The sequence below is a fragment of the Apiospora kogelbergensis genome (genome assembly GCF_038363985.1).
Source record: "Apiospora kogelbergensis strain CBS 113332 chromosome Unknown utg000007l_segment0_segment0, whole genome shotgun sequence".
NCBI classification, from domain to species: domain Eukaryota; kingdom Fungi; phylum Ascomycota; class Sordariomycetes; order Amphisphaeriales; family Apiosporaceae; genus Apiospora; species Apiospora kogelbergensis.
Genome location: NW_027117424.1, coordinates 4,507,462 through 4,521,735, shown reverse-complemented (window position 1 = coordinate 4,521,735; position 14,274 = coordinate 4,507,462). Strand labels below are relative to the sequence as shown.

At 54.6% G+C, this 14,274-nt stretch overlaps 2 protein-coding genes across 2 annotated transcripts; both read right to left on the bottom strand.

Moving 5' to 3' along the window:
• Positions 1–261: 261 nt before the first annotated feature.
• Positions 262–11,397, bottom strand: PG998_011919 (uncharacterized protein; the record flags this gene model as incomplete). The annotated part of the gene is made up of 6 exons (XM_066878735.1): positions 262–1,337; positions 1,444–3,914; positions 3,989–5,226; positions 5,280–5,297; positions 5,406–6,757; positions 6,879–11,397. 6 exons carry the CDS (start codon positions 11,395–11,397, stop codon positions 262–264), a joined length of 10,674 nt encoding a protein of 3,557 aa, XP_066727789.1.
• Positions 11,398–12,418: 1,021 nt separating this feature from the next.
• Positions 12,419–13,493, bottom strand: PG998_011918 (uncharacterized protein; the record flags this gene model as incomplete). The annotated part of the gene is made up of 3 exons (XM_066878734.1): positions 12,419–12,430; positions 12,495–12,779; positions 12,981–13,493. The coding sequence occupies 3 exons, from the start codon at positions 13,491–13,493 to the stop codon at positions 12,419–12,421; spliced, it is 810 nt and encodes a 269-aa protein (XP_066727788.1).
• Between the last annotated feature and the right edge of the window lie 781 nt (positions 13,494–14,274).

The following is a 14,274-nucleotide window of genomic DNA, read 5'->3' as shown; positions in this document are numbered from 1 at the left end:
TTATAATGTAAACCCTTTAATTATATGATATAATTAAATTAATTTATATAGAAATATAAAGAGATAAAATAAGTAATATATTTAATAACATAACCCGCTTAATAGTAAATTTCGTTAGTATAAACTAGAATAATATACTTGTCTAAGGTGAATAGCTACTTTCGTCCGTTGAAGAATAGGTTGGTTGTTCACGCTTTTCGAATTGCCGCGATTGGATCCCCGAAAAATGTCGCCATTTCGGGCCCATGTCCTTCAGGTGACTCACATACCGAATTGAGTGGCAGCCACAAGTGTCTCCTGAGCTTCCATCGAAGGGCAGCTGAGAATCTCTTCCACATCCAGGTAGACGCCGAGACTGTCGTAGATCTCCTGGAAACCTACAGCGACGAGGTTGTCATCCCAGATTTCGAATATCGATGTCAGGTCATCGGACGGTTCCTTGGGTTTGGACGGCGTGTGCGTCAAAGTGGCACGTGCAGTGGCCCACGCTTCTTCTTCAAGCGCTCGAGCGGCTTGCATGTCCACGTCAGGGATAGAGAGAGGTAGGTGAGAAACCTCGCGAGCATCGTAGCCTTTGGCGTTACGACCACAAGGCAACAACGGAGTCTTAGCTGCGGCTTGTGCTAAACATAAAGTGTTGGGCAGTGGCACGTCGGCGTTGTAGTTTTGGCCAAGGTGCTCCACAGCCACACAGAGCGCTTGTAAGAGGGTGTCGGCAATTGCATGACCGACGGTATGTCGCGCGTACTCAAAGTCGATGCTGAGTAGGCTCTCAGCGGGGCGCGTTGTGGTGATGATCCAGATGGCGGCGGCATTGGCGGTAGACCCTTTGGCGCTGAGCTCGAACGGCAGGCCGGGGAGCAAATCGTTCAGCTCCGCGGCCAGCGGGATGTTTTGGTGCTGGACGATGGAAGCAGAGGCGAGCGACGTCCGGGCTGGCCAAGACGTGGCTGCCGCGGCAATACGCTTGAAGCCAACATGCTCGTATTCCATGCTCCGTGTGTGGAGCTCGTGAACCATCTGAACATATGCGCGCGTGCTGCCCGTCTCGACAGCTGGAACCTGCACCCGTGCCGGCGTGATAGTGACGCACGGTCCAACGACGGCCTCAATATCGGGAACCTGCGCCATGCGACCTGACACCAGACACCCGAACACAACATCCGAGGTAGCTGCATGCTGTGCCAGTACTAGCGCCCAAGCCGCCTTCATAAGGCTCGCCAATGTGATGTTTGCAGTCGAGAGGTCCGGCAGTGGAACCAGACGCGTGAGCAGACCTACCACCCCGTCATTCACCGCTACCGCACTTGGTGTGATAATCGGCGTCAGGCGAGAGCCTTCAAGGTGCTGTTTCCAGTGTAACATGGTCTTTCGCATTTCCAGACCGCGCGCCGCGAGTGCAAATTCGGAGAATGGCACTTCGCGTGGCAAGGGGGGACTTACACCGCAGAAGCTCTGTGAGCGTCTGCAGCAGTATGGGGAACGACAAGCCGTCGTAATGGGTGTGACCGAGACGAATGACCAGCTGCATGCTGGCGCGGGACTGGATGATAAAGAACTTGGTGGGGTTGGAGGCAGAGCCAAGGCGCCGCGCCTCGTCTATCTTGATCAGCTGGGCGCCGAAGGACGAGACCGAATCGTCCTCGGCGATGCGATACAGCTCAATGTCGGGCTCTGCTAGCTCGGGAGGCACAATCAGCTGCCAGAGTCGGCCATCCGCGAGCTTCAGATAGGTACGGAGAATCTCATGGTGCCGCACCAGCTGTTGACACGCCTCGCGGACGCGCACCTTGCCGAAGGGTTCGAATAGATCCAGTGCGAAATAGTTGACGAAGCCTCGTTTTTTGAGGCATGCGAACTCAAAGGCCCACTCCTGGAAGTCTGTGGCCGGTACGACGCGGCACTTTTCCTCTAAAGTTGCTCGAGACATGCTTGCCGGACCCGATCTGCGGTTGGTATTATACGAAATCGTCTTGATGGCTTGCTCTACCACCTCTGAGGCTATTGTATCCACATCACACCAGTCGCTGCCCAAAGAGCTAGTGTCTCCTTTGGCCTCTTCGCCTTGCAGATGCTCGCAGAGGCTTTCAAGGACAGGAAACTTGAAGATATCGGAAACTCGTAGCGCGATGTCTATGTGGGCAAGAGCCGACACTAAGCGCATGGCGGTGATTGAGTCGCCTCCAAGCCGGAAGAAGCTGTCTTTAATGCCTACCTCGTCGGGTTCAAGGCCAAGTATGCGGGCCCACAGCTCGGCCATAGTATGCTCCAGGCTCGTCCGAGGACGTTCTTTTTCACCACGGACTCCGCGAAGGGTGTCCAAATCCTCCCTGGACAAGCCTTGGGCGACCCTCTGTAGTTTTGGGCGGTCGGTCTTGCTCGAGCTGCTCAGGGGTATAGCATGGAGTGGGATGTACATTGACGGAACCATGTACGATGGCACCATCTGAGATATTGCGGTTGAAGCGGTATGCCAGACTTCTTTGAGTCGCAGTGCAGGCTCACTTTCCAGATCAAGTATCAGGTCTTCGTCATACTTTCCTCTGGAAGAGAGTGCCTGGTTGATGAGTGGCACAATAAATGCCACAAGGGCGACATGGTCGTCTTGTTGCTCGCTTTTCTGGTTTTGAGGGAATGTGACTATCTCAACAACGACTTGGGAGCCTGGCGGTAGCAGCTTCTCAAGATGATACTCTACCTCTGAAAGCTCGATTCGTTGCCCGCGGAGCTTCGCCTGGGTATCTTTGCGGCCCAGGAACAGAATTCCCCCGTCAGCGTCGTACCGGACGCTGTCACCAGTCTTGTAAAATCGTCGTGTTGCCTCATCGCCAGACCGGATGTATTTTGTCCACGCAGGATTCTCTACAAATGAGCCTCGCGTACGGTCTTCTTGGTTGATATATCCTCGGGCCAGGCACGGACCTTCTATCAGGAGCTCGCCTGGAGCACCGACAGGGGCCAGGCGATGGTGGTCATCTGGGTCGACAACCCAGCAGATGGAACCGACACCCTTGCCGATCCGGCCAGGTTTGTGATTACTGGCCTCAAGCACGCACACGACCGTACACTCGGTAGGGCCGTATCCGTTACTCACGCGGCGGGGCCCCCATCGCCAGATATCAGCAGGACTAACCACCTCGGCGCCGAGGGCAACGGCAGTAATGGCGGGGTGCTCGTCTGGCCGTAATATTGATGCCACACGTGGCGTAAGAGCTACGAAGTTGGCAGCGTACTTGTGCACGGTGTCGTTTAGCTCAGAGCACTCCGCCTGCGACGGGATGCAGACACAGGCCCCGGCCAAAAGCGAGCCAAATACTTCTAAAATGGAGGCGTCGAAGGTGTACGAAGAAAACTGAAGCACGCGACTGTTTCGAGTGATTCCCATAGCAGAGCCATGGGCGAGAGTGCTAGAAGCCGTGGCCGAATGCGATACCATGACGCCCTTTGGGACGCCAGTGCTGCCGGACGTGAAGATCAAATAGGCCAATGAGTTTGGTACAGGAACAGGATGAGCTGGTAGCGGAACCGACGCTTGCTCACTGGCCGTGTACGTAAGCTGTTCTGGATACACGGGCGTCAGAGCCAGGTCAGCGAGGCTGCTGGTACGCACCAGAGCCGGTGAGCTGACGAGGATGGCCACATCCGCCTGTTCGATGATAGAATGTAGACGACTGACTGGTTGTGCCGCATCCAAGGCGACGAAGGCCCCTCCGGCCTTCAGGATTGCCAACATGATGATCGGAACCATTTTAGACTTTTCATAGCTGAAAGCCACAATAGTTTCCTTTCCCACGCCCACACCGAGACCGCGGAGCCGGTGTGCCAACCCATTGGATAATCTTGTTAGTTCTGCGTACGTCAAGGAGCCATCCCAGGCACTGACAGCGGTGGAAGTAGGCCTTGCGTTGGCGTGGCTATTGATGATATCGTAGATAGCTTCTTGTATGGCATGAGGGGGTTTGAGTTGTTCCATGCTTGTACCTGATACATGTCCTCAGGGCTGACAAGATCCAGCGAGGCAACAAGGGCCCGTGGTTGTTGTATCAGAAGCTTCGCTGCATGACTCAGTTGAAACAGGATACGCCGCACCTCCTCGCAGTGCATGATGATATTGTCAAAGGTCGCCGTTATTTGAAGCTCCCCCTTGCTGGCCGTGATCTCTATACCTAGTGGATAGGTCTGCTGAAAACTGCTCTCGTCGTCCAGCAGCTGGCTCAATGTTGTTATGTCTTGCTCTTCGCCGAACAAGCTTGAGCACTCTGGGCTTTCCTCGCCGCCCTCAGGTTGCACCACAAGGATACTCTGGAACTGACAAGCGCTCCGGGCCGACGGGCTTACTTTGGCAATCTCCTGAAGACCTATCTGCTCGAATGGGATTGTCTGGGTCGATAGGCGTTGGGATTGGACTAGAAGGTCCTGCACTAAGGTATCTTCGTCCCAAGAGAGCCGAACTGGGACAGTGGCTATCGTTGGTCCCACTATGGCCTCGACGTCGGCAACCGGCGCATTGCGGCCGCTAAGGGTGGTGCCGAACACCACATCCCGCGAAGCTGTGTATTTGCCAACAACCAGTGCGTAAGCGGTACGCAGGAGCGTGGACATAGTGATGCCTTCGTGAGGCTTGCCAGTCCAAGGGATAGCCACATTTTCAGTCCTCATTGCGCGCTGACCTGAGGTTGATGTTTTGGGCAAAATGGGAAACGCCGACGCGGTGGCCTTATCCAGATGCTGACGCCAAAAGGATGCGGCGGACTCTCTGTCCATATCCTCGATATACTTGATGAAGGTCTTGAATGCCGGACTTTCGGAGACAATAGTATCCGTGTAGGCCATGGCCACCGCCTCTTTGATCAGCGGCATGGACCATCCGTCATACATGGCGTGATGCGTTGTCCATACGAAGAAGGCATCATTTACTTGATCAGCAGGGCGGACAAGCCCGTATCGGCTAAGGGGCGTTCCCAGGCCGATTGCCTCTTTCTCCTCTTCGGCAAAGTACTCTTTTAACGAGGAAGCTGCACGCCAGATTATCGCTGGCTTGGTGCTCAGCACGGCCTGGAGCGTACCGTATGTTTCCAGATGTACAAGCCGCGTACGGAGGATTGGATGAGCTCGGGCAACATACTCCCACGCCCTCTGGAAACGCCTCAGGTCGATGCCACGCAAGCGAAACACGTTGCGCACAATGTACGAGCCCTTTTCCTTCACCGAAAGGGACATGAGACCCTTTTGAAGCGGGGTGCAAGGGTACAGGTCCTCTACCTCCTCCAACGACACACAGCATTGACGACCTGCCTCTGCATGCATTAGTTTATTGTATCCGTCGATGAGTGAAAAGGGCGCAATCCCCCTGCTTGGGCTGGATTCGGCGCCGTTTCTCCCTTGTGGCATAGATCAGCTAAAACTGGCGACTGGAAGATGTCGGCCACAGAGGTCTGGAGGCCCTCGGAGCGCGCGGCTGTCACAAGTTTCATGGCAGCGATAGAATCACCGCCGAGGCCGAAGAAACTGTCGTGAACGCCGATAGTTTCGGGTTCTAGCAGCAACACCTTGGCCCAGGCAGACCGCATGCGCTTCTCGGCGTCGGTCCGAGGTCCCACCTTGGGCCCTTGCCCTTGGGCTCCCTCCCGCAGGACACGTAAAGATTCGAGCTGATCATAAGACAACGTATCAGCGAGCGCTTTCAGTCGCTGCCTGTCGGTCTTCCCCGATAGAGTGAGGGGCATCTCGTGCACGGGAATGAAGATGCTGGGGATCATGTACGCGGGAAGTGAGCTCACGAGCCCTGGCACGACCGTGGAGACTATTTCACCCATCCGCTTTAGCAATTCATCACTGAGAGAATCGCCGCTTACGAGATCGGACTGGCATTCGCCGACCTCGACAAATGCAGCAAGAGCTGTAGTCCTAGCGTCGCTCTTTTTCTGATTCTGGAGCTGAATTGTGTCGGAACGCACCACCACTGACGGGAGGGCCTGTCGAATATGGAAGTCAATCTCGCCGAGCTCTATTCGCTGTCCCCGGAGCTTCACTTGCGTGTCCTTGCGCCCGATATATTTATAGGACCCGTCGCTGGTCTGCTGGACTAGATCCCCTGTCTTGTAGAAACGTCGCTCGATCGGTGCGTTTGGTGTACCGTCCATAGCCCATTTTGGGTCTTTGATGAACGAGGCACGCGTTTTCTCGCCATCGTTGAGATATCCGATTGCTAGACTTGGCCCTTCGATCAAGAGCTCTCCAGCGCACCCGATAGGCACGAGTCTGTCCACGTCATCAGGCTCAACTACCCATGCTCGGCACCCGGTGGCGTACCCAATTCTTCCTCCCTCGCGTAGATTGGGATTGACGACACAGACTACGGTGCATTCAGTCGGCCCATAGCCGTTCATAACACGGCATTGGCCTGACCATCGTTGAATATCTGTGTTTGTCACCTGCTCTGCAATGAAGATGACGGAGCGTACTGACGGCACAGCGCCGGGTGATAATAGCGACAAGACGGAGGGAGTGAGCATCACAGTGTCTACCGAGAAGGAGTTTATGGCGCCCGCGAGGTCATTGACACGCTGGGCGTCGGAAGGGATGCAGACGCAACCACCGGTTGTCAGGGTGGTAAATATCTCGAAGATGCATGCGTCGAATGTCATGGAGGCGAATTGCAACGTTCTGCAAAGCTCGTTAACCCCGAAAGCGGCAGCATGGGACGTGATGCTCGAAGATGCCGCACCGTGGCTGATCATAACGCCCTTGGGTACACCTGTACTGCCCGAGGTAAAGATGACGTATGCAAGATCTTCGGCGCTCGGCAGAAACCCTTCCCTGGAGCGGAGAGATGCCGAGCAACCGTTGGAAGACGGGGGTGGGGCTGTTAGGCCTACTGAAAGGTTCGGTGAGCTCGGGAGTAGACAGTATCTGCAGTTTCCTGCCAAAGATCCCAGAGAGGCGGTCTACCAGCCCCTTCGATGTCAAGACGACCCGAGCCTTGGCAAGCGCAGCGATGGCTATGTGTCGCGCCTCGGGCTGCGCAGGATCCAGGGCCGCGAAGGCGGCACCGGCCTTCAGGATGGCTAATGCCGACACGATAGCCCATCGAGACTTTTCGAAACAGAGAAGTACGAGCTCGCTTTCTCCTTTCTTTCCGGCGCCGACTCCAAGTCCCCGGAGATGTTTGGCCACTTGATCAGAGGCAGCATCAAGTTGAGCGTATGTCATTTCGCCGTCCCACGAGCTGATAGCCGGGCTATGGGCATGCACGACGGCGGAAACCTGGAAGAGCTCGTGCATCGTCTTGCGGACTGGGTTGATGCGACCGTCATTCCACGCATTCATCAGCTGATAGTCGACGTCGTTGACCTTGCTGATAAGACTGAGGGGTTGGTCTAGTCTGTTGGGGTCGACTAGTTGTCGTAGAATATGTATGAACTGCCTGGCTATAGCGGTAGCCAGAGGAGCTTCGACCAGATCCGGATCGTACCTCATTTTAACTCTGACAAAGCCGGTTTGCTCAAATAAGTCGCACTCGACAACGATGGCCTGGGAGGCAATCTCCTCTGGTATCTCCTTCCATATGCTATGATGGCGCATTATACCAGCCAAATGCTGGTCATCTTCCTCGTCTCCGGCACCGCTTTCAGGCTGGACGACAATGAGCGGGCCGAACTGGCATGCAGCATGAGCATCCCGACTAAGACTAGAGATCCGTTGCAGGCCCGTCTGCTCGAACTGCCTCATTTCTTCCAATGTCTGTTGCACCGTTCGCAGTAAGCTGCGCGTGCTCACGGTGCTCTCGGGGCCCCAACGGAGACGGAAAGGGACAGTAGCGATTGTGGGCCCAGATATATCCTCGATACCGCGCAGCGACACAATACGGCCACTGAGGGTAGTTCCAAAAGTGACGTCCGAGTCTCCGGTGTAGCTCCGGGTCAATAATGCCCAGGCGGCGTACAGCACCGAGGTGGGCGTGCTGCCATCGATGGTCTGGACTGCGAAGTCGGTACTGTCGACGACTGTGGCAGTCGGCTGGGGCATTTGCTTGCCCCAGAGCGGTGCAGGAAAGGTGGTACTGCTCCCTTTGAGGTATAAGGACCAGTATGCGTCGGCTGCCGCTCGGTCAAGGCCTCTGAGGTGTTTTATGAAGCGGTTGAACCCAGGGACAACCTTGTCGCGCCTCTTGTACTTCTCCGTATACGCCGCCTTAAAGTCATTAAGAAGCAGGAGAAAGGACCAGCCGTCGAACAGAACGTGATGGAGTGTGATTACGAAGTAGAACCCGTCGTAGCTAGGGATTATAGCGAAGTGACTTAGCGGGGCGCCTAGTTCTACTCTCTGCTCTCTACTCAACTCGATATATCGGTCGAGACTGATGCTGGTCTCCCAGTAGACGGGCGTCGTTGTGACGACCTGGAACATGGTCGAGCCTATGTTGACGATTCGGGTCCGCAGGATCGGATGCGCCTCGATGACATCCTCCCAAGCGCGGTGGAAGTCGGGCAAACGCACATCTGTGTCCAGATGAAACGCCTGGCGGAATATATAAGAGCCGGGCTGCTTGACAGATAATGATATGAGCCCTTCTTGGAGTGGCGTACATTCGTACATATCCTGGACTTCGGCTGGCTTGATCTGGCATAGAGTAGCCGCCTCGGTTATTATCGATGTCCGGTCCTCCTCCGGGAGGAGGGAGAACGCGGGGATGGTTTCCTCGGCAGCCTGGCCCTCGGCTACGGTAGTTCGCGCGGCAAGGTCACGTAACTTGGGAGCCTGGAAGATGTCGGCCACAGATATCTTCAGCCCCTGTGCACGGGCGCCGGCAACTGCGCGCATGGCTTGAATCGAGTTGCCGCCGATCATGAAAAAGTGGTCGTCCATTCCAATTGTATCTGGCGCGACGCTGAGCACCTTTGCCCAAAGCGCCTGAATCTTGGCTTCGGCAGCCGACTGGGGCTGTTTCTTGACACTATCCAGGCCCTGGAGTTTTGCCAACTCTGAACCGTGCAGGCTTTCGGCAATCTGTCGAAGCTTCCGACGGTCCCATTTGGCAGAAATCGTCAGAGGCATCCTAGTGAGAGGGATGAAGATGGTAGGAACCATATATGGCGGCAAAGATCGGGCAAGTTCGGCTGTCAGATGCAACCGAAGACCCGCCAGCTTCGCGAAAGACTCGGTATCTACACTCACGGATACCTCGGCTGACATATCTATGTCGTCGCCGAAAACGGTAAATGCTACTATAGTATCGGGATTGGTGCTGCCAGGCTGCATGGTAGCAATCTCCGCCGCCACGAGCGCATTAGGGATGGCCTTGCTAAGCTGGTGTTCGATCTCTCCAAGCTCGATACGCTGTCCACGGAGTTTGATCTGTGTATCCTTTCGGCCACGATACAGTAATGCTCCGTCTCGATCGTACTGCACAATATCTCCTGTCTTATAGAATCTGCGCGGCGTGTCGCCGGAAGTTGCCCAGGATGGTTGGGTAACGAACGATTTGGCCGTGCGATCTGCATCTCCGAGGTAGCCGCGGGCCAGGCCGGGGCCTTCGACAAGGAGCTCGCCTGGGGCTCCAATAGGAACAAGTTTGTTATGGTCATCGGAAGATACGATCCATGTTCGACTCCCTACTGCCTTGCCTATGGGCGGCTCTTCGTTCTCTCGGCTCTGTAGGAAAGCGAGAGTTGAAGTGACAGATGCCTCGGTACATCCGTACGAGTTGATGATCTGAATGGACGAGGGCCAACGACAGATGTCACTCCCGTGGCATCGGTCGCCACCTAGGATGATAGTCTGGAGGCTAGGCACCTCTTCGGGCACAAGCAAGGAGAGTACCTTCGGGGAGAGCTCGACCCAGGTCGTCTTAGTCCTCTGCAACTCTCCTGCCAGATCATTTATTCTTGACCATTCGGAGGGGATGTGGAGAGTGGCACCTGCAAAAAGGCAGCAGAAGATTTCTTCGCAGCTCGTGTCAAAGCTGTAAGAGGCAAATTGCAAGACATTGTCGTCTGACCGAAGCCCCGTCCGGCGTCGAAACTCGGACGAACTGGAGCAGAAGGACCAATGCTCCGTCACGCAGCCCTTGGGTAAGCCCGTGGACCCAGACGTAAAAATGACATACATCGCATTCTCCGGTCTGCCACTTTGAGGAACACGGGCAGGCTTTGGCATCTGGAGGATGGAAGCGTCACATTTGACCACCGTCCTGACACATTCCGCCGGAAAAGAGGTTTCCGTTTCCGCCCCTACGAGGGCTACCATATCAGAGAGCTGTTGAACGATGGCGGTCTTTCTGTCCAGCGGGTGTGAGGGCTCAACAACGGCAAATGCGCCGCCGGATTTCAATACACCCAGCATCGCCACGATGGCCCAGAGGGACTTCTCAAAGCAGATTGGCACCATCACCTCGGGACCCACGCCCAGAGCTTCGAGGGACACACTCAGACGGTCAGAGGCGTCGTCCAGTTCGGCATATGTCATGTTGCCATCCCAGGAACTGAGCGCGAGGTGGTTCGGCTGCGCTCGGGCCTGACGCCTGAAGAGGTTGTGGGCAAGCTCGTGCACAACGCTAGGATTCTCAGAGTTCCAATCCAGTATCTGTTGATATTCAGACTCAGTCACTATCTCAAGGGCAGAGACACGGGACTGAGCATGGCTGCTCATGGCTAGAATTGTTTGCTTCAGTAAAGTAACACAGCGGATGAGTCGCTCTTTGTCTAAGACCCGGCTGTTGGAATGAGCAGTTATGCTCATCTCTCCTCTTCCCACCATGCACTTGATTAGGAGAGGGTACCGTTTCTTCATTGCCGAGTCCTGATCGTCGATGGTAGTGGGTGTTCTCCCTGATGCTAAAGACGTTGCGTCCGGTCGACTCTCGACGGAAAAGTGACAAGTGAATTGGCATGCGCTGCGCGAGTCGGCGCTGATTTGACCGATTTCCTCGAGACCGTAGCTGTTGAGCGGGGGCATTTCTGCATCTTGCCCAGATACTGTCTCGAGGAGGTTCGTTACTGTCGTGCTGGCTTCCCACCGGACACGACATGGTACGGTCTGCTGGAATGCGTTGGAAGAAGCACCGCTCTCCTGGTTGCTAACTGAGGCAGGCGGTGGAAGTGGGTTCGCCGTCCCAAAGATGACATCGCGGGAGCCAGAATAGGTACCGGCAACCAGGGCCCACGCAACCTTGCACAACGTGGCTTCGGCGATATTAGCAGGCGGGGAGCCTTCCCAAGGGAACTTCAGTTGCGTGCTGGCATCATGCCTGGGGATGACTGTTGAGTCCGCCGAGGGAGGAAAAAACGACAAGTCCGGCGTGACTAGATACGAGGACCAGAATGACTTGGCCGCGTCACTGTGCACGCCATTCTGAACCGCTTGTCGGATGAGTGGGTTGTTTTTATGCAAATCCATGGTGCAGACTTTTCGAGAAAATTCATGAAGTGTCGGGGAGGTGCAATCATTTTCAGCATTTGTGATGACATCTAGTTGCAGCATGAAGCCTTTATACGATTCTCTTCTCCTTGTTCTTCTTACTGGCGACGCGCCTAGGTGAAGATTGAAAGACCGCGCTGGGATTTCTCGTTTGTTTGGCGCAATATACATTGACATCCGAAGCTGGTGAGCTGTTGGTGTGCAGTATGAAAGGGTCAGGATAATCTTGCATCGGACCTGGGGAATGCGAGACTCCAGAGCCCCGTGAAGTTGCGCGTTTTAGAGTTTCAGGGGGATATGCATGCTAAGAAAAGTACAATCCACTTATGCAAAGTCATACATACTATACTACATTTAGTAAATGTCCTAAGGTTCAGGAGTACGTAACCCATGGGGCTCCCACATTGTTATCTTGCCCAGGATGTACGGCCGCCGAGATAGGGCCGTCCAGGTTGGAGCCGCTCATGCATAGTGCCAAGCATCCGGGGTCTGCACCTGCACAGTCGTTTCGCATCGGGAGAGATGCCTTCAGGCTATCACTGCTCTCGCACCGGCGCCTAGCGGGATGGTGTTCTTGATCAAGTTGTGTTGTCCATCTGCAGCTATGTATCTATGACAGTCATGGAGACAGGCGTGGCCCTAATGAGGGCTTACTCATCAACACAGAGGAGGGTACGAAAATTTGGTAGATACGCCATTCGCCCCGACGATAATGACCTCGCGCCAATATTAAATACAAGTAGGTTGAGAATATATCTGTAGCATTAATATGGCTTAGTCTTTTCGCTTTGTGACGACAATTCTCGTCAAGTCGTCACATGTTTAGGGGTTTTATGGCGTCCAGTAGCTATTTTATGGCGGCTATCGATTGCTATGAGTTGGCCGGGTTCGGGATCGACCGCAGCAGGAATCGAACCTACTTGCATTTGTTACCCACCAATCCGGTGAGTGATTGACTGATGCACTGCCAGACGCTTGACCACTGTGTATGTGGGCTGGGTTAGGGTTGGCCCTTGAAGTGATAAGATTTGAGAATACAGCATTCCCCTCAAGATCATATCTCATTCCATACATACCCCATGCCGTAAAAGCCTTTCCACTACATCATCATACCCATTCTCCGCCGCCTTATATAACAGCGTGTAGCCCTCGGGGTCAACGCCATTTGAATTCGCTCCGTTCTCCAACAGGGTCGAAAGCACCGCGCCATGGTTGTTAAGCGCCGCATAATGTGCAGGCGTAAGCCTGGCATCATCGACGGCGTTGATGTCGGCCCCGTAGACAATCAGTATTTTGACTGTGCTTAAATGCCCGAGTGCAGCAGCAATATGCAGCGGCGTCCCTCCCATAGGCCTGTGAAGCTGGTCTCTAAGGTTAGCAACATGCGGCACGGTAGAATGGCTGGGACGGTGTTGCAGAGCATTGAGCCGAGTAGGCTACCATGTGTTTATTGGAATTTGGCATAAAGGAGAAGGAAGCACGGGATCCCAGGGGGTGCCGTCCGTGAGGGCTAATTGCGACGACTGGTTGTGGTGGCCGGTTGGCAGTTGCTCAGTACTCACTTTGTGAGGCTTGGAGTTGTCGTTGAACAAGTTAAACAGATCGTCTTCCTGGGTAGCAACCGCTGGGACGGGCGGAGCAGATGCGGCTTGGGTAAGGTCATTGTTGGTGGGCAGGATCGACGTCGCTGCCACGTCAAATCGCGGTAGATCTTCCGCCCTTGTGTAGCTGGTAGGATACCGCTGAAATGTCCGTGAAGTATAGCAGCGAGTATTGCCAGTTTCCATCTGTTCTACGGCATATACATTCGTCTGATCGCTGGCCGACCCTAAATACGGCTGCTCTTGGTTCTGCTGTGTCAAATATTGGGTAGTAGTGACTTCGCTAGCCATGTCGCGTGTCCTCTGATCACCCATTGGTGATTGGTGCGCCAGGTGTGGACGATGTGTACGCGCAACACTCGAGGTAGGCGCAGCGGCCGAAGAGGTGTCATCTAGCACAACCGTGACGGATGGGTTATCGGCTGGACGCTCTAATTGCTTTCTTTTCACTTCCGAACCTGCATCGGTGCACATGTTAGCAAATGTGCTCCCACGTGGGAGGAAACCGTCGTTGGCCCCAGACCCGTCCAAATGGATGCGTACATACGGGATTTGCGCTTGGCTAACCGGTTCCGCAACCGTCGGCGCTCGGTTGTATCAATTGCCACGGCGCACAATGAATACTCGAAGTCGCGGGAACTGAAAAGCATAGTCTCAACAATGTCTCACTCGAATGGAAGCAGTCCAGCAGCTTGCAGGCCTCGCTTCCCGTCGCATCACTAAACTTATCTCCCGCACTCTGCGACTGTAGAAGCAGTAGAATGATTGTTAAATATGATGGTATGCTAGCGAGCCAAGTGCAGCAATCTGTTCAAGTAGAACTCCCAAAAACCCTGTAAGTGGGTTTCTACTAATTCACGGAATGCGAATGCGGGAACGGGAAGACGGGTGATTGGCAGCTCCGTTGGCATAGTATTACAGAACTTGGCTAGTATAAGGCCTGCATTCGCCATCGGGACCTCCCCTCCTCCTATGACGGGGTTTTATAAAGCAGCTAGGCTCTAGACTGGCGGTCGAGGACAATCGAGCTAGATGTTATACGGGATAGAAGCCGTGGTCTTGTAATGCGCATGAGCTAGACGCATGGCAATACCTACCTATTTCGTACGGAACCCTTGTCCTGTCCTGAATGGAGATCCGGCTCCACAAGTGGTTCTCAAATCGCGCGTCTTATCCGGGGTTAAGCGGTGTCTCAAGGGCGGCCTGGTTTCGCGAACCCACTATATAGACAGGCACGAAATGCAGTGTCAAAACC